At 43.7% G+C, this 25,084-nt stretch overlaps 1 protein-coding gene across 1 annotated transcript in view; it reads right to left on the bottom strand.

Moving 5' to 3' along the window:
- LOC147342762 (anthrax toxin receptor-like) overlaps positions 1–9,520 on the bottom strand; it is a 40,501-nt gene extending 30,981 nt beyond the window's left edge. The window contains exon 1 of the mRNA XM_086381340.1: positions 9,258–9,520. Within this exon, the coding sequence (XP_086237466.1) occupies positions 9,258–9,520 (263 nt within the window). The remainder of the gene's footprint in view (positions 1–9,257) is intronic.
- Positions 9,521–25,084: the final 15,564 nt, after the last annotated feature.

Below are 25,084 nucleotides of genomic sequence, written 5' to 3'. Positions count from 1 at the left end.
ATATTCTCTTCAGTAGATCATATGTTAGGTCATAATGTAAGTTCAAACAAATTCTAAAGATGGAAATTGTGTAAATGTTTTTTCCAAGCACAAATGAAGTGAGAATCAATAGTAGAAAGAAACATGAAGAAATGGGAAATGTATGGATATTAAAGAGTACAGTTTTAAACAAATAAAATTGATCAAAGAAGAAGTCACAAGAGAAATTTAAGAATACCATAAATCCAACGAAAATGAAAAATCAACATATCAAAGCATTTGGGGTGCAGTAAAAGTAGTGCCAAGAGGGAAAAGTTATGGCTATAAACAATCCTATTCTGATTATAGATTGATTTAAAAAAAAACGGAACTCAGATTACTAAAATCAAAACATGAAACACTACTACTGATTACATAAAAATAAAAGGATTATAAGGTAATACTATGAATATTTCTATTCAAAAAATTTGATAACCTAAACAAAATGGGCAAATTACTAGAAATATACAATCCACCAAAATCCAATCATGCAAAATATGAATAGGTCAATAATTAGTGAAAAGACTGAATCATGAATAGAAAAATACCCCAACAATAGTGGCCAAGGACTAGATGATTTCAAGGGTGAATTTTACCAAACTTTTTAAGAAGAGTCAACAACTCTTTCTAAACTCTTCAAAAAACTGAAGATGAGGGAACACTTCCAGATTCACTCTATGAGGGCTGTATCACATGATGCCAAAGCCAAACACTGCAAGTGCACAATACCAATCGTCCTTCATGGACTGATGCATTAATCCTCAAGAAAATACCAGGAAACTGAATCCAGCAGAATATTAAAATGTTTACACACTGTGACCAAGTAGGATTTCTACAATTAAAAAATGGTTCTACATACAAGAATCATATAAATGTAATAATTTATTACACATTAATCAAATGAAGAAACCAAAATACATGATCATCTCAATTCAAGTAGGAAAAGAGTATGATAAAACCCAACACTCTTTCTTGATAAAAAACACTCAAATTAGGAATAGAGAAAACTCCCCAACATGAAAAAAGCTATATATGAAAAGTGTAAAACCATCACATCCTGGCCAAAGATGAGAAGCTTTGACCCTGAAATCAAGAGCAACATATGGATGCCACTTGTGTTAATTCTATGTAATATAGCATCGGAAGTCCTAGCTAGAAAAGCAAGAAAAAGAAATAGAAATTATACAGATTGAAAAAGGAGATGTGAAAGTGCTTCTCTTCTTGGATAATATGATCTTACGTGTAAAAACTCTCAAAGATTCAATTAAAAAATCTGTTAGTTAATAAAGAATATCATCAAAGTTTCAGTATACAAAATCAAACTACAAAAATCATTGCATTTCTATATAATAGCAATTAACATTCCAAAAAATAAATAAATTTGATTCCATTTGAAATAGCATCTAACAGAAACAAAATTTAACCAAGAAGACAAAAGATTTGTACACAAAAACTATAACACATTGCTGAAAGAAATTCAAGAAGATAAATCATTGGAAAGAAATGGGCTGGAGACAATATTGTTAAGCTGAAATTACTAATAAGGCTACCTACAGATCCAGTGAAATCTCTACCAAAATCTCAGTAGCCTTTTTTTTACTGAAATTAAACAATGCATTCTAAAATGCATATGAATCTCAGAAGGCCTTCAAGGAGTTAGAAAAGTATTAAAAAAGAAGAACATAATAGGAGTACTCACATTTCTGGTTTTGAAATTTATTACAAATCTACAGTGATCATAATAGTGGTAATGCCATAAGAACAGACATACAGAACAAAAGACTAGAACAGAGTTTCCAGTAACAAATCTTTGTAAATGCGGCCAATGATTTTGAAAAGGGTGCCAAGAGCATGTAATGTGGGAAAGGAGAGTATTTTTAGTATTTCTACATATTTTTACTGGATGTCCATATGCAAAAGAGTGCACCTGAACTCTTATCTTGCACATATGCAAAATATATTTCAAGAAGGATCAAAGGCCTAAATGTAAGAAGGCCTAAAACTAAAGGCATACCTTGGAGATATTATGGGTTCTGTTCCAGACCACTGAAATAAAGCAAATATTGCAAAAAAGTGAGTCACACGAATTTTGATTTCCTGGAGCATATAAAAGTTATGTTTATACTTTACTGTAATCTGTTACATGTTCTATTACAACCTATTACATGTTCTATTTCAACCTAGACAGCATATTAAAAAACAGAGACATTAATTTACCAACAAAGATCTGCTAGTAAAAGCTATGGTTTTTCCAGTGGTCACGTATGGCTATGAGAGTTGGACTATAAAGAAAGCTGAGCGCCAAAGAATTGATGCTTTTGAACTGTGGTGTTGGAGGCTCTTGAGAGTCCCTTGGACTGCAAGGAGATTCAACCAGTTAATCCTAAAGGAAATCAGTCCTGAATATTCATTGGAAGGACTGATGTTGAAGCTGAAACTCCAGTACTTTGGCCCCCTGATGCGAAGAGCTGACTCATTTGAAAAGACCCTGATGCTGGGAAAGACTGAAGGCAGGAGGAGAAGGGGATGACAGAGGATGAGATGGTTGGATAGCATCACCGACGTGATAGACATGAGTTTGAGCAAACTCTGTGAGTTGGTGATGGACAGGGAGGCCTGGCATGCTGCAGTCCATGGGGTTGCAAGGAGTCGGATGTGACTGAACGACTCAACTGAATTGATTACATGTTTAATAGCATTATATCTAAAAACAATGTACATACCAGAATTAAAATATAATGCTGTTAGGAAAACTGAGCCAACAAATTTGCTCAATGAAAAATTGCCAAAAAACCCTCAACTTGTAAAAAAAATAATGTAGCATCTGTGGGGAGCAACAAAGCAAAAACAATAAGAAGAGGTATGCCCATATTAAACTCCTAGATGAAAACACTGGGTAAAGCTTCATGACATTAGATTGGTAGTGGTTATTTTTTTAGATCCGACAGTAAAAGCACAGTGAATAAAAGATATAAATAGATAAACCAAGTCAAAGCTCATGAAAATTTAAAACTACTGTGCAAAGGATACTATTAATCAAGTGAAAAGATAATCCACAGAATGAGAGAGAATACTCACAAATTGTATCTTGTAAAGAAAATCCCAAAGGACCCAATTCAAAAAATTGGCAAAGGATTTGAATAGATGTGTCTCCAAAGAACATATAAAAATGGTCAGTTATCAAGTACATAGAGATGCTCAGCATTACTGGTCATTAGGAAAAGCAAACAAAACCACAAGGTAGCACTTCACACTCACTGGGATGGCTGTTACCAAAAGAAAACAACACACAACTTGAAAAATAAGTGTTGGAGATCCCCAGAGTGAAAACAACCCATGCACTTATCAACAGATGAAAAAATAAAGAAAATATATGTACACACAATGGGATATTATTCAGCCACGTAAAGGAACGAAATTCTGACACATGTTACGACACGGATGGACCTCAGAAACATTTTGCTAATGAAATAAATGAGAGTCAATAGGCCAGTTACTGTATCAACCCATGTATATGTGTATCTTAGACAAATTCACAGATACAGAAAATAAAACATGGATTACCAGGAACTGGGACAAAAGGGGGTGTTTAAAAATATGTACAGTTTTCTAGGAATAAAACTACCACAGAATCCAGCAATCCCACTACTGGGCACATACCCCCGAGAAAACCATAATTCAAAAAGACACATGTACCCCAGTGTTCTTGCAGCACTATTTACAACAGCCAGGACACGGGAGCAACCTGGATGTCTATCGACAGATGACCGGATAAAGAAGTTGTGGTACGTACCCACAATGAAATGTTACTCAGTCATAAAAAGGAATGCTTTTAGTCAGTTCTAGCAAGGGGGGTGAACCTAGAACCTGTTGTACAGAATGAAGAAAGAGAAAACCAAATATCATATATTAATGCACACATATGGAATCTAGAAAAGTAGTATGATGAACCTATTTGCAGGGTAGGAATAGAGACACAAGCATAGGGAACAGGCCTGTAGACACATGGGGGAAGGAGAGGGTGGGATGAACTGAGAGTGTAGCATTGAAACACGTATATTACCATGTGTAAAACAGCTCGGGGAAAGCTGCTGTGTACCACAGGGAGCTCAGCGTGGTACTCTGTGACGATCTAGACGGGTGGGATAGGGTTGGGGGGAGGGGGGAGGTTCAAGCGGGAGGGGACGTGTGTATACTTACGGCTGATTCACGTTGTTATATGGCAGAAATCAACACAACATTCTAAAGCAAATATTCTCCAATTAAAAAAAAAAATAGGAAGGCTCAGAAAAAGGGATTCCAAGAAAGCTAAGGCCAGGGGGGTTTATGTGACTGTACTATATCTTAAGCAAGGTTCTGCCCCAGAGAGTTGGCCTTCAAACAGATGGTGATTGTCCTGGTGTCTCTGTGCCTGACAGGAGAATGATTCCGGGGATGTGTTTTTCTGGATGCTGTTAACTTTCCATTTATACCTGATGAATATGTGATGGAACAATGAGCCAGGCAGCATGAGGCGCTGCCTCAAGGACTGACTCATTTCTACTTATTTGGTCTTTTTCTGCTAGAGGCATGCTCATCACATGGAGATGCAAAAAAAGTGGGAAATGAGGATGAAAATAATGGAAAAGTCTTTTCTTCAATTCTTTTTTCTTAAAATACAGGTGGAATTCTGGGTATAGACCCAAAGAAAATAAAACGAGGATCTGGAAGAGATATGTATGTCTGCTCTCATGCTCATTTTAACATTATTTGCAATAGTCACGATATGGAAACAATCTAAGTGCCCAGTAACAGATAAAGAATACATGATACACACACACAATAGGATATTATTCAGTCTTTAAAAAGAAATAAATTTTTGCCTTTTGTGTCAACACAAATTGACACAAATGTTAAAGACATTACCTTAAGTAAATAAGCCATGCACAGAAGACAAATATTATACAATTTCTCTCTTTTTTTTTTTTGTGGAATCTCAAATAGGCAAACTCAGAAGTATAGAGGAGAATGGTGACTGCCAGGGACTTGGGGGAAGAGGGTTTGGGGAGATATTTGTCAAGGGCAAGGAATAGAGCTAAGTTAAATGTGAAAAAAATGTGTACAGTTTCAATATGTGATGATGAAAACGTCTTAGAGGTGAACAGTGGTGATGGTCACACAACACTGTGAATGTACATACAAGGAAAGTTTTCTATTATGTGTATTATATTAAAAAGAGCTTCAAAAAGAACAACAATTACCATGTACCATGCAGCCAGGCAGCCAGGAGTTGGAAGACCCAAGTTTGAATTTCCTCTTAGTCTCGAGCATGCTACTTAATTTTTTTGAGGCTCGTTGTTTAGTTGGTAAGCTGCGGCTGACTCTTTTATGACTCCATGGATGTAGCCCACCAGGCTCCTTCTGTCCATGGGATTTCCCAGACAAGAATATTGGAATGGATTGCCATTCCCTGGCAATCAGGGAACTTCCTGATCCAGGGATCAAACCTACATTCTCTGCATTGGCAGGCAGATTCTTGACCATTGAGCCACGAGGAAGCCCTCTGAGGCTCAGTTTTCCCTTAAGTGCTAACCCACCCGCCTAATGGTGTTGGTTGTGAACTAAAAGAGGAAAAGAGGGGCTGATGCAGTTGATACATAAAGCAAGTAACCAGTGTATAGTCACTAGGTCATCTGAAAACAAAGGAAAAGCTGAAGGGAGTGAGGGTCAGGTAGAAAGCACTGCTGCTGCTGCTGCTGCTGCGTCGCTTCAGTCGTCTCCGACTGTGTGCGACCCCATAGACGGCAGCCCACCAGGCTCCCCTGTCCCTGGGATTCTCCAGGCAAGAACACTGGAGTGGGTTGCCATTTCCTTCTCCAGTGCATGAAAGTGAAAAGTGAAAGTGAAGTCGCTCAGTCGTGTCCAACTCTTAGCGACCCCATGGACTGCAGCCTACCAGGCTCCTCCGTCCATGGGATTTTCCAGGCAAGAGTACTGGAGTGGGGTGCCATTGCCTTCTCCGGTAGAAAGCACAGGGATATGAAATACAGAGAAGTGAGAACTTTCAGCCTGGAGCAGGAAGTAATCTTGGGGAACATACAGTATTAAAATAAAAACAAAACAAAGTAGAAAACAAACAATGCACCGTCAGTGGACCTCAGAATCCATTCTATCCAGACGGGGTCATTTTTGAGCTATATAATAATGTTACTGTGGCTCCATGCAAGGAAGTATTATCTAAAACTCAGTTCTCTCTCGAAAAAGAGTGGGCTGGATCTATAGGAAGCGTGACCCTGGTAACTGGGTGCGTGTAAGCAGGCAAAAATGAGTCTTTTTCCTAAAAGGGGACAGGTGAAAATTGGGCTTGATGATCTATGAGGTCCTCACAGTCTAACACATATATTCACTCTAATAGCTGTGAATTCTGAAATCTAAGGAACTAGAGAGAGAAGAAGAATTATCTCCTGCCACCAAATTCACAGCTTGCCCACGCTATTTTCCTATATTCTAAATTTACAAGGTCAGACCACAGAAGCCATGGAGCAGGTATAATACATGGGGCTGCTAGAGCCCTGAGCATTTAGAGAAGAGGTTGCAGGATCCTCCTGAGCAGCAACATCTCCTGAAGAAGAGTCCGGGCACATGAAAAGATGCTCAACATGACTAATCGTTAGAGAAATGCAGTCACACTGGCCAAAATGTCCATCTTCAAAAAGTCTACAGATAACAAATGCTGCAGATGGTGTAGAGAAAAGGGAACCCTGCTACACTGTAGATGGGAATGTGAATTGGTGCAGCTACTATGGAGAATAGCATGGAGGTTCCTTAAAAAACTAAAAATCGAGTTACCATGTGATCCAGATCCCACTCCTAGGCATATATCCAGAAAAGATGAAAATTCTAACTTGAAATGATACATATACCCTAATGTTTATAACAACACTATTTACAGTAGCCAAGACATGGAAGCAACCTAAGTGTCCAGTGACAGTTAAACAGATAAAGAAGATATCACTTATGATATTGCTTACATGTAGAACCTTGAAAATGATTCAGATGAACTTACAAAACAGAAACAGTCTCACGGACATAGAAAACAAACTTATGGTTGCCAAAGGGGAAGGGAGGAAGAGGGAATAAATCAGGAGTTTGGGATTAATTTACACATACTACTATATACAAAATAGATAAACAATAAGGACCTATTGTATAGCACAGGGAATTGTATTCAATATCTTGTAATAATCTATAATGGAAAGAATATGTATGTATTGAATCAGCTTTCTGTAGACTGAAACTCAACAGTGCAAATCAATTATATTTCAATTAAAAATGGAGATCTTTGGACTGTCTGACAAAGAGCTCAGAACAATCTTTTTACTAAAGTGTAGTTGATTTACAATATTGTGTTTCAGGTGTACAGTATAGTGACTTAGTATTTGTGCAGATTGTATTTCATTATAAATTATTGCAAGATAATGAGCATAATCCCCTGTAATTTCTTGTTGTTTGTCTATTTTCTATAGAGCAGTTTGTATCTGTTAATCTCATAGCCTTAATTTTCTCTCCCCCATTTCCTCTCCCCTTTGGTAACCACAAGTTTGTTTTCTTTCTGAGTCTGCTCTGTTTTGTATATGCATTCCTTTGTATTATTAAACAATAATACAATAATAATAAAACAATAATAATCTAAACAGATTCCACATGCAACTGATACCATACAATACTGTCTTTCTCTCTTTGACTTAAGTTCACATAGTATAATAATCTCTATCTATGTTGCTGCAAGTGGCATTATTTCATTTTTCATGGCTGAGTAGTAATCACATATGTATTTATATATACATCACACGTCTTCTTAATCCAGTCATCTGTTGATGGGCATTTGGTTTGCTTTCATGCCTTGGCAACTGGAAATTACACTGTTTATAAACAGTAAAGTGCATCTATCTTCTCAAATTTATACCCAGGAGTGGAATTGCTGGACTATATGGTAGTTCAATTTTCAGTTTTATAAAGAGCCTCAATACTGTTTTTGATAGTGGTTACACCAATTTGCATTACCACCAATAGTGTTCCAGAGTCTCCTTCTCTCCACATCCTCCCCAACATTTTGTAGACTTATTGATGATAGTCATTCTGACAGGGGTGAGATTGTACCTCACTGTGGTTTTGATTTGTGTTTCTCTAACAATTAGCAATGCCAAGCATCTTTTCATGTGCCTGTTAGTCATCTACATGTCTTCTTTGCAAAAATATCTATTCAAGTCTTCTGCCCATTTTTTTTTTCAGAAAAGTGACATAATTTTATTATTACAACTTTTATTATTTAACTGCCTGACACAACTCTACAATGTTTTCCCCTTCCTCTTTTCTCTGAATACTTTAAAAAAATTGAGATAAAATTTATATTTTATATGAAGTCACTGTCGGGCATCTCAGTGTAAAGAATCCTCTTGCCAATGCAGGAGATGCAGGAGACACGAGTTCAATCCTTGGGTTGGGAGGATCCCCTGGAGGAGGAGATGGCAAAGCAGGCCAGTATTCTTGCCTGAAAAATCCCATGGACAGAGAAGACTGGCAGGCTATGGTTCATGGGGTAATAAAAGAGTTGGACATGACCGAGCACAAAATTTATTTAACATCTAGTTCACCATTTGAATGGAGAAGGAAACGGCAATCCACCCCAGTATTCTTGCCTGGAAAAACCCATGGACAGAGGAACCTGGCAGGCTATAGTCCATGGGGTTGCAAGAATCGGACACAACTGAGCGACTTCACTTTTACCATTTGAAAGACTACAATTCAGTGGTTTTTAGTGTAGTCACTATGTCATGCAACCATCACCACTAATTGTAAAAAAATTTCTATCACTGCCCCCAAATCTGTCACTGCTAGCAGTCAATCCCCAACCACCGCCCGCCGCCGCCACCACTCCGCTCTCCGCACCCCGCCCACCACCCGACACGTCTTCCTATCCCCTGTGAGCGTTCGTCTATTTTCTGTCACTGTGGATTTGCCTATCCTGGACATTTCACATAACTGTATCATACAGTGTGTGTACTTCCGTGTCTGTTGTCTGTCACTCAGCATTCCTTCTGCCTCAGGAACAAGGGAGTCACAGAGGTCTGTCCTTGGGTCTGATCAAGACTGTCCTTGCCTCTTCTTTCTCAGAGCCTTGGACCGTCTCCTGCCATCAGTAAGGTTAATGACAGAGGTGCCTTGAGGGGCACCCGGGGCCAGGTGGGAGGGCCACTCACGCATCCAGGACGAAATAGAGGTTGAAGTCACCATCACAGTCATACAGCTTGTTCGACTTGCTCCTGTGCTGCATGTTGCTGCCATGGAAGCTTATCTCATCTGGGCTGAAGTAGCAATGAACATTTCCCCAGTCCTTGCAAAGGTGTTGGTGGGAATTTGTCCAGTCCAAGGCACTGTGCTGGAGGCCCTCTGCACACATCAGTGGAAGGGGGAGCAACAGCAAAAAGAAGAGCCCAGGCATCCAGGGCCCACCGCTCCTCATTTAACTGGCCACTCCTGAGTTCCCACTTGATCCTAATCACTCCAGGCCACCTCAGGCCAGGGCCGCTATGATCTCTGCTTGCACCCAGGGACCTTGGCAAGCCCAGTCCTCTAACGATAGTGCACTGTGAGCTTTCCCCACTACCTGCCCTGAGGGTGAAGAGGCAAAATGGCTGGCCCTGGGGGACAGCCCTTCCCCCACCCCAAGGAGACTGACTTCTCTGTGATGACCCTTATGATGGACAGGAAGGTTGGCATGGTGACTTTGTGACCTGCAGCTCTGCTCATTGTCCTCCTGCTGATAATCCCAGAGGGCAGGCAGAGGATCTTTTGATAAAATGAGGCCTCTGTCTCTCATTCCAAACCCTCTCAAGCAGCCATTAAAATCCCAGAGAAATCCTCCCTTTTTGTCAACTGAAAGAAGGCAGCTGAGGTGGCTTAGATACGGACATCACCATTGGGAGGACGTCCAGGAACTGGGAGCGTAGAGCGTCGCAGTGGTCATTCTTGTGACACAGTTGGTGGAAGGATCCAGAAGGGGAAGAAGGTCTTGCAGGAGAGTCAAAGTTCCTTGTGAATGAAGGACACGCCAGTTATCTTCTGCTGTTTAACAAACCACCCTGAACTGAGTGACATAAAACAAGATCTTTTGTATTATACCCACAAATTCTGTGACAGGAAATCAGAAAGGGCTGAGTGGGGATGGCCTATCTCTGCTCCATTGAGCAACACTGGCCATTAACAACCCTGAATCAAGTGTTTCAAAAACTCAGACTGTGAATGTCAAAGTGTTTAGAAATATTTTAGCCAAGTTGTTTCCTTTTGTATGCACAAAAGAGTGATATATATCAAAATCTATTCTTATTAAATCTAAAATGGTTATGGAACACAAGTCCATGTGCCCAACATACAGTGAAGCCAAACAACGTTGAAATGTCTGAGCTTGGAGCAGACAAAGGTTTATTGCAGAGCCTTTGCAGAGCAAAAGACAGGTGATTCACGCCTTAAAAATCCCTGAACTCCCTGAAAGCTTTCAGGAAAGCCCTTTTATGGGAAAGGTGAGGTTGGGACATGGCTAGTTGTTGCAAACTTCTTGGTGTCAGATCCTTTGTTCCTGAGGTCAGGTCACAGTCAGGTCACGACATGTCTGTTAACCTCACCAAAGAAATGCTCTTTTCTGTTCTGACAAGAAAGGGAAGGTGAGGCATTTAATTCTGTCTCCTTGCCTCCTTTTGACTTTTAACACTTAACAAATCCCATAAATAAAGTGACATTAGTTGTCGAGTTCAGTCGCGCAGTCGTGTCTGACTCTTTGCGACCCCATGAATCGCAGTACGCCAGGCCTCCCTGTCCATCACCCACTCCCGGAGTTCACCCAAACTTTTGTCCATCAAGTCAGTGATGCCATCCAGCTATCTCATCCTTTGTCGTCCCCTTCTCCTCCTGCCCCCAATCCCTCCCAGCATCAGAGTCTTTTCCAATGAGTCAGCTCTTCACATGAGGTGGCCAAAGTACTGGAGTTTCAGCTTTAGCATCATTCCTTCCAAAGAGATCCCAGGGCTGATCTCCTTCAGAATGGACTGGTTGGATCTCCTTGCAGTCCAAGGGACTCTCAAGAGTCTTCTCCAACACCACAGTTCAAAAGCATCAATTCTTCGGCGCTCAGCTTTCTTCACAGTCCAACTCTCACATCCATACATGGCCACTGGAAAAACCATAGCCTTGACTAGATGGACCTTTGTTGGCAAAATAATGTCTCTGCTTTTGAACATGCTATCTAGGTTGGTCATAACTTTCCTTCCAAGGAGTAAGCGTCTATAAGGAAAAAGATATTTAAAAAAACTCCTGTATAACACAGGAACTTGGCTCAATATTCTGTAATAACCTAAATGAGAAAAGAACTTGAAAAAGAATAGATTATAACTGAATCACTTTGCTATACACCGGAAACTTACACAACACTGTTAATCAACTATACTCCAATATAAAATAAAATTTTTTAAAAAGATTAGGAAACACTGCCATGTTCTATGATCAATTTCATTAGTGTAGTATCTATAATTGTAAACTTCTCAAATAAATTTAGTTTTCATTATTACTCCCTACTGAATTTTAGTTTTTCATTTGATATATTTGTTCTTTCAAATCTTGTCCCTTTCACTTTCTTTGAGTATTTTGCAATTCTTTTTCTAATATGTTTCATTCAATTATTGTCTTATTGATTTTCATATTTCACCTTTTCTGTTTGGGGCTCAACTATTTCTTTAAATTTTTCTTTCACTGTATCTCATAGGTTTTAATAAGTAATAATTACTATCATTTGATTTTAAGAACAGTTAAATTTTAGTTTTGATCTGTCCTTTGAGTCATAATTATCTACATGTATGATTTAAAATTTTTGATTGTATGCATTTTTAAACTTTCTTTTTATCATCAATATCCAAACCAATTGCATTGTAATCAGAGAATATGGTCTTTTGATTATTTTACTTTTAATTTTTTTTTGCCATTCCATGTGGCATGTGGGATCTTCATTCTCTGACCAGGGATGGAACCTGCACCCCATGCCTTAGAAGCACAGAATTTTAACCACTGGACCACCAAGGAAGTCCACATTTCTTTTTTGATACATGACTGAATGGAAGATTCCTTATTATTAAATTATATATATATTACATTATAAATCCCATTATTCTGTTTATTGTGTTGTTCAAACCTTCTATAGTTTAAGTAATATTTTGTCTTTTTAACAGACAGTTGTTCCAGTTTCTCAGTATAAAGTGGATTTAACAATTTCTCTTTATCAGTTATAATTTTTCTTTTGTAAGTGCATGTTAGTTAAATAATAATGTAGCTTTCTAAGAAATAAAATTTTACCATTAGGAACTTGCCCTCTTTAACCCTCACACTGTTCTTGAAGACTCCAGCCTTCTTTTGGTTTGCCCGGCATCGTGGCATATTCTTTTATAATCAACTTTTTAATGTTCTTATATATTAGATGTTTTTCCTTTAAAAAGTACCTGGAATTAAACAACAACTTGATTTGACTCTTGTTTAACTATTAAGTCAAGTTCATTTATCAGTGGGGTCCATGAAAATATACCCCTCAATACTGCTGACTTGGGGAGCTCAGTTTCAGAAGGCTGCCAAGATCATTACTCCATGAGCCCATGATCTAAGGACTGGGAAAAAGTTGGGTTATCTGGGATTGAAATCAGGTTCTTTCAACAAGGAAGACAATGGGTGGTACTTAAAGATGTCAGTGTGGCTCAGAGGGCTGTCTTGCTGAGCTCGGACTGAAAGACACGAGGAAAACGAGAAGAACCCTTATCAGGACACATACAATAGGGCCACAGGAGTAAACAGTGTCAGGGAACAGGAGACCAACATGAACTTAGGCTGTTGAGGGGTGTGGAGTTCAGCAGAGTCCCTCTAATACAGGATGGGAGCAAAACAACAAGGCTGCATAGATCCACTCACTGCCAGAACCGCTGGTGTCTTTGGAAGGAGAAAGAGGAGGGAGCAGCTCTGCTTTGCCTGATGAGCATATGGACAGGGAACCACCCTCTAGTTGCAAAGGGCATTGGTAGGTCCATGTAGGAAGTGGGGACAGAGGCAGGACTGAGTGGCTGTGCATGTGGTCCCTGGCCCAGAACTTACTGTCCAGGGCCAGGAGTGACCCAGAGAGAAACAAACACATCCACAGAGGTCATGTGAGAGGAGTTGGGGACCATACATGGTGCTTGTAGCCTGTGCCTCATCCTGTAGGACACTGGACAGGATGTTTAGTATTGCAGAACCTGGATCCTCCTCATCTGTGAAAGATGGTGATGACCCTCCAGGTATATGGAAGATGGAAGGAGGCGACATACGCAAAACACATATCACAGACTCCTTTTGCCCAGATAGTGAGCAGGAGGGTAGGTAGCTATGATGCCTTTTACAGTTGGGGCAGGAGGCAGGGCAAGAGTAAGCAGCTGAGTTGAACCCAAATGATGTCCCTGTGAGGAAGGAGCAGAGCTGTCCACTCTTTGCGGTCCTCCTGGGCTCAGGACATATACTTCTTAATGATAAAACTCAGAACACTCAGTGAAGTGTGGTCTGGCAAACCTCTCACAAGCTGATGAAAGGTTGTTGCCGAACAAAAACACGCCGGGATTCTTGGCCTCCGGAGGAGAAGAATTCAAGCCGGGGCCAGAGACGAGGCCTGATCGCTCAGAGCTTTTGTGTAATAAAGTTTTATTAAAGTATAAAGGAGATAGAGAAAGCTTCTGACATAGGCATCAGAAGGGGGCAGAAAGAGTACCCCCCTGCTAGTCTTCAGCTGGATGTTATATAGTCATTAACAGTCTGTTAATGAAAGAAAAGAATGTCTTAAAACTCAGAATGGCACCAGGCCCTTCATTCATAAAATGTATTTTGGGATAATCTTGGCACCAGATGATTCATCCTGGGCCGTAAAATGATTGACTTGAATCTTGTAGAAGGGCAGATTACCATACAAATAGTTTCATTTACGTAGATTAGAGGAACAATGTCTGAGTATAACATACTGGTTTGTCAAGTAGGTTCTGAGCGATTCGGCAGAACCCTCTTGTAAACAGAGTTTGGGGTAAATGCATAGCACATTAACATAGCTTAAGACAAACATTTCCATAAGAAAAATTGGTTAACTCAAGGTTTGAGAATAGTTAACTTCAGGCGAAACCAAGTGTCATTATGGCAACACAGTATTTTAAGAGAAACCTCCTTTTAAATTTGTATAGAGAAGTCCAAGGGACTCTCAAGAGTCTTCTACACCTACCTCTATAGAGAAGGAAAAATATCGCTAGTTTGTTTCCTCCTGCCGCTTAAGAGAGATAAAAATGCCTGACACTTGCAGCCTATTTCCTCCGTTTGGAGACCCCTGGCCTTTCTGCCTGTTACTCTGTCACTGAGGAGACACCTGAAGATGGACCTGTGAGCTTCAAGAACTTGCTGGTGGAGCCATTCAGGGAAGGACAGGGATGAATGTCTCCCTGTCAGGGTTTATGGTTCTCTCTTCTCCTGATGTCATTAGATGCAGAGTTGGGCAGAAATGCACAGGAGCAGGGCACCAGAACTACCATACACAGCTGCAGATGCAGTTCCATCTGCAGCAAGATATTCAACAGCCAAAACTGCTGCTAAGTTGCTTCAGTAGTGTCCGACTCTGTGCGACCCCACAGACGGCAGCCCACCAGGCTCCCCCGTCCCTGGGACTCTCCAGGCAAGAACACTGGAGTGGGTCGCCATTTCCTTCTCCAATGCATGAAAGTGAAAAGTGAAAGGGAAGTCGCTCAGTCATGTCTGACTCTTAGCGACCCCATGGACTGCAGCCTACCAGGCTCCTCTGTCCATGGGATTTTCCAGGCAAGAGTACTGGAGTTGGGTGCCATTGCCTTCTCTAGTAAAAGAATTAGGAAGTTCTGAGCTTGGGGGTATTTATTGCCTTTTAAAAATATATAATTTATTAACAGTTTACTTAATATGGCTTTCTATAATGTCTGTGTTAAAATAGCTGGCTCACAAAATTCTTGAAAATCCTACAAGGCCCTATGAGCTAGCTCCAGACGACTGCTGGCCACATGACACAATTGAGGGAAAAGAAGACAATTTAGGGGGACAGAGTTGCATGAATGTGTCCCCTTAGCCTCTTTTTGTGGTCATCTGTACTCAGTGCTACAGTGACAGTTACTGTCTATTGGTTCCCCTTCTACTTGGATTTTCTGCACTGTAGATGTAGGTGTAGAGACTCTTGAAAGTCCCTTGGACTGCAAAGAGATCCAACCAGTCAATCCTAAAGGAAATCAACCCTGAATATTCCTTGGAAGGACTGATGCTTAAGCTGAAACTCCAATACTTTGGCCACCTGATGCAAAGAGCCTACTCATTGGAAAAGACCCTGATGCTGGGCAAGACTGAAGGCAAAAGGAGAAGAGGGTGGCAGAAGATGAGATGGTTAGATAGCATCACTGACTCAATGAACATGAATATGAACAAACTCCAGGAGACAGTGGAAGACAGAAGAGCCTGGAATGCTATAGTCCATAGGGTTGCAAAGAGTTGGACAAGACTTAGTGCCCAAACAACAACAAAAATAGTCACGGTATTTTTCAGGTCTAGTTTCCAGTTGGTCTGTTGATAGTTTTGTTTCTTTGTTGAGCTTCTCATTTTGTTGATGCATCTTCCCCCTGAATTTCATGTAGTTGTCTGTCCATGTTTCCTGCATTTCACTAATGGGAAAAGGAGTATGTCAAGGCTGTATATTGTCACCCTGCTTATATAACTTTTATGCAGAGTACATCATGAGAAACGCTGGGCTGGAAGAAGCACAAGCTGGAATCAAGATTGCCAGGAGAAATATCAATAACCTCAGATATGCAGATGACACCACCCTTATGGCAGAAAGCAAAGAAGAGCTAAAGAGCCTCTTGATGAAAGTGAAAGAGGAGAGTGAAAAAGTTGGCTTAAAGCTCAACATTCAGAAAACGAAGATCATGGCATCTGGTCCCATCACTTTATAGGAAGTAGATGGGGAAACAGTGAAAACAGTGTCAGACTTTATTTTTCTGGGCTCCAAAATCACTGCAGATGGTGATTGCAGCCATGAAATTAAAAGACACTTACTCCTTGGAAGGAAAGTTATGACCAACCTAGATAGCATATTCAAAAGCAGAGACATTATTTTGCCAACAAAGGTCCGTCTAGTCAAGGCTATGGTTTTTCCAGTGGCCATTTATGGATGTGAGAGTTGGACTGTGAAGAAAGCCGAATGCCGAAGAATTGATGCTTTTGAACTGTGGTATTGGAGAAGACTCTTGAGAGTCCCTTGGACTGCAAGGAGATCCAACCAGTCCATTCTGAAGGAGATCAGTCCTGGGTGTTCTTTGGAAGGAATGATGCTAAAGCTGAAACTCCAGTACTTTGGCCACCTCATGTGAAGAGTTGACTCATTGGAAAAGACTCTGATGCTGGGAGGGATTGAGGGCAGGAGGAGAAGCGACGACAGAGGATGAGATGGCTGGATGCTATCACTGACTCGATGGACATGAGTCTCAGTGAACTCCGGGAGTGGGTGATGGACAGGGAGGCCTGGCGTGCTGCAATTCATGGGGTCGCAAAGAGTCGGACATGACTGAGCAACTGAACTGAACTGAAACTGCTTTAAGAGGACTGAGTTCTTTATAAGAGAGTTCATAGACCTCTATTTCTTTAGAGAATTTTATTCACTTCATCTTCTCATGTTTACTTGATTCTTAATGGTCCCTTGTTTGTTGCACTGGTACGTACACATTTGAGGTAGTAGCCACTTCTACTCATCTTGGACTCTTTGGTCCAGGGTATTGATTCATCTTCATAAATATGTTGTGTGATCCTCACAATGAATTCTTGTCTACTGATAGTCCTCTAGCACATAAGTGTGCAAGGAAACCTGATCATGTTTTCAAAGGCTTCTTCAAAAGGGACTTGGAAAATTGGGAGGTCTGTCTGTGTCACCAGAGGAGCTGATGGGAAACTGGGAACCAGGAATTAACATTATGAGAAAAATAAAGGTACAGGAAGGGAACTCACATTTGTGAAGGACATAGTAGGTGGAAGGACCTTTTCTGATGGTATCTTGGAGATTACATGGGTGGTGGCCTTGAATGTTAACCTATATGTGGTCAACAGTTTTCAGAGAATTCTCATGTGTGCCAACCCCTTGTCATGATATCCAGAGCTAAAAGCCCAAGTCATGATTTTTTCTAACATCTTTTTACTCACGACATGCTTTTTGATGTCTCTAAGCTCATCATTGTCTTCTTCCCTGGGGCATGGGAGAAGACCTTAAAGACTGGGCCCCCGAGTCTTCACAAGTGACAGGGCCCTGTGATGAGCATGTTGCAGCAGTTACTGTCACCCTTGTGGCTCCTTTTAGAGGAGACACCACTATCCACATCTTTTCAGTAAGGAAATTGAAGCACAGTTAGATTAAGTAACTTGCCCAGGAGATTCAATTCAGTTCAGTTTGGTCACTCAGTCGTGTCCGACTCTTTGTGACCCTATGAATCGCAGCACGCCAAGCCTCCCTGTCCATCACCAACTCCCGAAATTCACTCAAACTCACGTCCATCGAGTCGGTGATGCCATCCAGCCATCTTGTCCTCTGTCGTCCCCTTCTCCTCCTGCCCCCAATCCCTCCCAGCATCAGATTCTTTTCCAATGGATCAACTCTTCGCTTGAGGTGGCCAAAGTACTGGAGTTTCAGCTTTAACATCATTCCTTCCAAAGAAATCCCAGGGCTGATCTCCTTCAGAATGGACTGGTTGGATCTCCTTGCAGTCCAAGGGACTCTCAAGAGTCTTCTCCAACACCACAGTTCAAAAGCATCAATTCTTCGGCTCTCAGCTTTCTTCACAGTCCAACTCTCACGTCCATAAATGGCCACTGGAAAAACCATAGCCTTGACTAGATGGACCTTTGTTGGCAAAGTAATATCTCTGTTTTTCAATATGTTGAGATTAAATAACAGCAAGTGAGTAATGGACACAGATTGTATTCACACATCAAAGATATTTTGGACTTTCTTGAAAGAGCATATTTCGGCTAACACCACACGTATTTCAACCCTTGGTGACAGATGGAGACCAGTCTTGGGGAATGGGACTCATCCTGTCTACATCCACAGAACACCAGGGTGCTTTGTCCTGGTGGGAGTAGTACAGTTGTCTCATATGGAGGAGCAGTGCTTACCAGGTAAGAAACTCTCTTGCTGATCAGCAACAAATTCCAACTCCTTTTGACTGTAATCCAAAACACAATATATATGTTTAATTTGGTACAAAAGGGGCTCTTAACAGTTTGTGTTTTTGGTGCTTTAGACATTGGGCTATGGGGGTGGGAGTGACAAAGGACTTCTGCAGAGCTTATTGGCAGTGGGAGGGCTCAGTGGCAGGAATCTGGAGAATGACTGAGTGCGTATGGGTTGGTGATGTTGCCAGTGAGAGCTACAGCTATTTAGGGGGAAACACTCCTGCCTGGGTTGAGGGCAGATCTTTGGGCCACAGAGCATTGGTGCGCAGTGAGGATTCATTAAGGCGAAGCTGGGGCATCTTCCCTGTGTGAAGAAGAGGAGAGAGAGAGGGTCACTGAGATGCCTTGGAATTGGAGCAGAAGGCTATGGTTTCCTTGGCTCAAGGGGATCAGACTCAGTACCTGTCAGGATCCCCAGGGTGAGCTTTTGCTGATGCTATTCCTCTTCCTGGGTGCTGGCTTCAAATCTGGATGCCTATTTCTAGACTCTATTCAGGCCCTGGACATATGCCATCCCTTCCCCAGCGAGCCCTGTTGTTCTGACTCTGGACTCCCTTTGCTCTAGTGTTGAACTTGTCTGGTCACCTTTGCACTGGGATTGCTGCTGATTGCCACAGCAGCCTCAGCACTGCCCAGGCTTTCTTGGTGAGTGTTTGTCGAAAGGACGAGTCCTCATCTCAACTTTCAACCTGGGTTCTGGACCCACAGGGCAAGGGCAGGCAATGGTGCCATTAGATGGGGGATGGGGTGTTGAGGCAGCACCACATACAGAACTTTTGTTCTGGGCTCCCTTTGGGGCAGCATAATGTGTCTGCAGTACCAGCTGTCCCTGGCTTTTCTATCATCTCCCACTATTCCCCAGCTGAGAGTCCTGTACGTGACAAGGAGAGTGGCCTGAGCACACTGATTAGCTGACAGCATCTCTGGGCGTCTCTGGATTGGATTTGCCAATGGGACTCCAGGACCTCTGGATTCTGGGCTGCGTGGACTCATCTGGACATTCCCTTATCCTCAACAAAAAAGTAACCTAGCATTCTTGATAACTGTATTATAAATTCAGTGGTGTTGTATTATTTTATCCCTGATTTTGAGATAAAAATGTTATGATTGGAATGTTCAAGAAACTAGGTCAAGATCATAGACTAGGTAACAGGTTGAAGCCAGCACGTTCCTATGATCACTTGAAGATGGCAAAGGGATCTGTCCACATTCTTGCACAGCACCCCTCAATGCAGATTTCTCTGCCTTATATCATCAGATCCAAAATGCTCCTTGTTTCAGAGAAATGACCAAAAGCATCTACACAGAAATATATGTGACTAGAAGTGTTCATTCATTCATTTCCCACTCATTCATTCACCACAGGGGGACTCAGGGCATGTGTGGCCCACATGCAGTCTGGACTTGGTGCTCCTGTGACGCTCTGATCTACTGGTGCTCATCCGTCTCCCCCACACCATAGGGTGACACTGGTAACCTGGGAATGTCTTGACCATTGGACTGATGAAGACAGTACTCAATTTCCAGCCTTTCGATTCTCCAAGCCTAACAGCCCCAGGGTAAAAGTACTGGATGTTTCCTCTGTTGGGATGGACTTTGGATTTTCACTTCACCAACTCCTTTTCATCAATTATTTCTTAGCTTAAATGTCACCCTGTCACAGACTGTGATCTGGCCAAGCAGGCACTCGCTGATATATTCATGACTTTCAAGTCTCCAGAGAGCTATCGAGAGATACATGGAGAATGGGGCTTCTGTGTAAGCAAAGCTGGGCCTGAGAGCTCTATTCTGATCCACAGCCAGGAGCCCAGCTGCACTGACGCCTCCGTCACCAGCAGCATCTCTGGCGGGCGGGACCGTGCCTCAGCTGTGTCCCCAACAGTGTCCAGGGGCTTCAGGCCTGTCCAGAGCTTCTAACACCCACCTGACCAGCCACGTGAGCCAGTGTTTGGCTGATTCAGTGAATACAGTCAGTGCAGCCTAACTACAGACCCTGGAACCAGAACATCCTCCAGATCCCTGGCCCAGTCTGTACAAAAGGTCTGTGCATGAGAACACCCCAAAATATGATGCCCAGGTGCTGCCCAGGTGAACCAGGAGCAGTGCCTCTTTGCATCTGGAGGCCTGAGGAGGGCAGATCTCTGGTGGCTTGGGAGTAACCATCATGAGACCATGAATGCTGAACGGAAAGGGGGCAGAGCAATGAGAATGGCCAGGCTCAGAATCCAAGTTCGGCTTTGCTCCTCCCAGCCTCTGTGACCTGGGTCAAGTCACTCAGCCTCTCTGTGGGTCAGTTCCCCCTTGGCAAAGCTGGGATAATAGCAGTATCTACCTATACAGTTACTGGGAGGATTAAAGCAGTGAAAACACTCTTGGTTTGGCAACTGACCACAGAAAAGACGCAACAAAATTATCCATCATTATTATTAATTTTGGAGAATAACAACTGGAATGATTTGGCTTCTCCCCATTGTCACAGACACTGACGCAAGGAGGGCATCTTTATGACCTGGTAAATGCAGTCAGTGTTGGCTAGACAACATTGGGGAGGGCGTGGCACCATGTCCTCCACCACTCCTGATACCTGAGCAACCAGCCCAGGAGGGTCTCACGGGTGGGGTGCAGCCAGCAGTCCCATAACAGTGGGTAAGTAGTCGGGAGGGATGACGGACGGAGGCAAATACACCTCACAGCCCTTTTTACTCAGGATTGGAAGTTCTTGGCATTGTTCTGGAGAACAGACCTGATATCCTTGATGAGGATGCAGGGGAAATGCTTGGGTGTCCTGTGAAGAATCATCTGAAGGCTCATGACCTCCAGGTCTTTCTACATCTTGGGCATTTCTCTCAGCAGATGCTGGGACAGGGTTCTCTGATTCACAGTCCCAGGGAACAATTTTCAAGGGCAAAACCAAGACCCCAGCCCATGGAGAGCACCCCTGTGTCCTGCTTACCATGTCTCTGGTTGGATACCGCATCAATGGCACCAGGCTGCAGCGCTGAAGAAAGTGATAAAAAACATCCAATTTTCCCTGCAAAGCAGATGTGGTTGTGAGGAAGCTACAGGCACAGACGCTGCCTCCAGATGAGCAGCATCTCCTCCATCTCCCACGAGTCCCCAGGGCTGTGTCCCCACACACTGGCTGAGGCAGCGCTGCAGGCCTCACCTGGGGCAGGGGGCTGGGAAACCTTCTGTGTTTGTTGGGAGATGGACTCTGTGGGTCACAGACTGAATTGGATTCTGGAACAAATCAGTGCTTTAGGTGTAGGAGGAGATGTTGGGGCTGCTTTTGAATAAAAATCAAACGTCAAAGGTTGGAGGAGGTGTGCAGTAGCCAAGGAGAGGTCCTCAAGGAGAAACATGGTGGGCATGGGGACCAGGCAGGAGATGAAGGAGGGGGAAGAGGGCCTGCATTTGGGGGCACAAAGGGAGAAGGCAGGGAAGAGACCCACTCCCTGCTCAGGGGGAAGGGCCCCAATACTGGGGAGAAAGAGAAAGATGAGGAAAATGAAGGACAGGCCAGAAAGTGGACCTGGTGGAGGTAGGATGCAGGGCTGGGCCTCTGAGTGGGAACAAATCCCTGGCAGGTGGCTTCCTCCCCCTTGGAAGGTGAGCTCTGGCTTTCCTGGGCCCCCACAGTGACTGTCAGGGGAGACGTGGGGCTGGCCTTCCAGCTGCCATCTGAAGCTCCCAGGAGGAAGCAATGGATCCACAGGGACAGAGGCAGGACCAGGAGGAGAAGGGCAAAGTGAACCAGAGATGGTGGTTCCTTCTTCCTCGCACCTGCCACCTGCGGCCCTCCTGAGTCCCTGTCCTCTCTCAGCCTCCTGCCAGCGCGGATCTCAGTCACTGGGAAGAGGGAAGAGTCCTCAGCTTCCCTCCTTCTGGTGTTTCCCGTCACCCCATCTCAGGCGCCACAAGATCATGCAGTAAGGCCTTTGCCTCTCTCACTGAGCAGACAGGAGCTGTGGGCACTTCCCACAGCTATTTTAATCGTGGTGGGATCTTGGCTCATACGTTTCTTTTTCTTTTGCTTTTTTCCCCTGACTTGTGTGTGGCTCTTTGTCATTGTTTCTTTTCTCTCATCCAATCACTCTTTGGTGAAATTCAGGACATTGTCAGAGCTGATGACAATCTCTGTGAGAACTAGGAATTGGCTAGCTGTGAGTCAGCCATCAACATCCAGAATCCTGGGCCTGTTCAAGGGGAAACCCTGGTGCTGGGACAGCTGGAGGCAGTGAGTGCATGAACATTCAACTCTTTGTCTTACCCTGAGCCTCTGGGGTGGGAAGAGCTTCTGGATTTGCTCTGTCACCAAGTGGCAGGAGACCAGAGCCCATAAAGCTCATCTCCATCCAAGCCAGATCTTTTAGACCCAAGTCCATGTAGATCAATCTGGCCCTCCTGCTCCTCCGAACCTCTAGCCTTGAGGGGGATCATTCTTCCCTTCCTATGGGCCTTTCTCACCTCCATCTGGCTTATCCTGTCTTCTTGGCATTCACAGCAGGAGACAATCACTGTGGTCTGTGCAGGGCATGGCTGTGAGAAAGAGAAATAATTGTCTGAGTTCTTGTCTGGCAGCTCCTGGGTGCAGACACATGACATCTGTTGCCCTGGCACCTGTCAAGTACTGCTGCTGCTGTTGCTGCTGCTAAGTCGCTTCAGTCGTGTCCGACTCGTGTGACCCCATAGACGGCAGCCCACCAGGCTCCCCCATCCCTGGGATTTTCCAGGAAAGAGTGCTGGAATGGGTTGCCATTGCCTTCTCTGGTCAAGTACTGGCCACTCAGCAAATGTTTGTTGGAGAATCAAGGAGAAATGAGCAGCACCTGGCACAGTAAGACAGTGGTCTCCGTGTAAAAACACACCAAGCCCATTTATTTTATGAAGATGGCTCTTCTCCAAAGATCAACAAACTCTGTCCTGTTCCCTCATTCCCAGAGGCCACTCTTACAGGAGAAGCTGGGTGTGAGGCTGTACCATGTAATGGAAGCTGTCCAGGGTGTAGCGTTAGCAGGTGACAGGGCTACATTCACCCACCTCTGGCAGATCCAGCCCCCCAGGCCCCACTGTAGCCAGTGTTAATGCCAGCCCTGGAAGACACCCTGTTTGCCAGTAGATCTCAAACCCAGGTCCCCCTGACTTGGGACATGAGCCCCTTGCTCTAATTGCTTCTTATAGGCCCTGGTTTGGGTCCCCACCCTGAGTCTGCCACAGCATCCTCTCCTGACCCTTTGTCCCCGTGCTCATCTGGGCTCACACCTCAATGTCAGGTAAGATTCCGTCCCCCCTCCTAAGCCCCCAGTCCCCAAAGGCAAACCTCACCAAGACCCTCACCCTGAAATAAGCCAAGGATGAAGAAAAAGGAAACAAAGCCCAACATACATCAGAGCCCAGGGAGGGGGACCAAGTCCCTGAAACCTGAGGATCATTTTCCAAAACTTACCTGAGTCCTGGAAAGGACCATCTTACAAATAGTCCTTTGGGAATTTCAAAAAGCCCATTGATATCAGGAGAGAATATAGCTGTTCCTGAAACAGGCTACCCCACATTGTTGAATTCAGTGCTAAAGGCCCTGGATCAAGCTGTGTTGGGGGTTGGGGAACAGTGTTGTCTGGGTGCCATTTATGAGCCTCACATCCTCTCTAGGGTCCTTCCCTTCCTTCTGTAACCCTCTTCTTTCCGCCAGTTCTTTCTGCCCATGTAGGTGGGAACTAGAGGGTTGCAAGAGGCCATCTCACCATGGGTAGCAGAGGCCTCTCTGCGCAGAGCAGTGTGCAGAGCTGGTGTGCTGACAACATCTGAACCAAACATATCACTTACCTTTTCTGGTCTTTGGGCTGATGGTGGCTCCTTGATGACCTAAGATGTTAAAGAGACATAAATAGGGTGGATGGGGCATGAAGGACTGTGGCTCAGCCACGCAGACAGGAAGGCACCCTCTTCTGCAGCAGTAAGGGGTCAAAACATGGGTTTTGGAGTTACAGCCTACATTACCTGAGTGTAGCCTTCCTGAGCCTCAGGCTCCTTCATTTTCAATGGGAATTCATACCTCTGTGTAGACTCAAGGGGGAGATGGGCACTCTAAAGCCCCTTGTCCCTGGTAGAGGCCCCAACGGGAAGTTTTCATCAGCAGCCCTGACATCATATGAAAATAAAAGAACACTCCCCAATTCCTCCCCATCCCTCATCCCCCTGAGCCCTCCCCGAGCCTAACAGCCCTCAGGGATGATGGTCCACTTCCATCTCACCAAGCTTTCTCTCCTCACTTCTCGCTCTTTGCAGAAACCTGGTTTCTATGCTGCTTTGCTTGTCCTTTCTCAGCTCTTCTTTTTCCTCTTCTTCACCCAGCTCTGCCCTGTGCTCTTGCAAACCTGGCTGGCCATCCCCTCTGTCTCCCCTCCTTCCCCAGAGCCAGTCTCTATTCTTTTCATGACCAGGGCACCTGTCACACCCTCTGAAGGTGACATTTACCCTCAATGCCCACCCCTCCCCCACATCCAGGTACTAATGTCAGATGAGACACCAGACAGTGAGGTCCTGTGGGAAAGTGTGATGGGTGCTTCATTTCTGCCCCTCTATGCCCAGCATAGGGCCCTGCACATCCTGGTGACTTAGTGAAGACTGATCAAAGAGTGACAGAAAGCACCAGAGATGGGCAGGGATCCATTCTGTTTTCAAAGGCACATCCACTCCTGCAGACTCCTCTCCTTCCCCCAACAGCAAAAACTTCAGGGGCTTTGGTCCACCT

The sequence above is a fragment of the Bos grunniens genome, chromosome 28, assembly GCF_055505025.1.
Source record: "Bos grunniens cultivar Pamir isolate PY7600 chromosome 28, Bosgru_T2T1.0, whole genome shotgun sequence".
Classification (NCBI taxonomy): Eukaryota; Metazoa; Chordata; class Mammalia; order Artiodactyla; family Bovidae; genus Bos; species Bos grunniens.
This window is presented reverse-complemented; position numbering and strand designations above follow the sequence as displayed.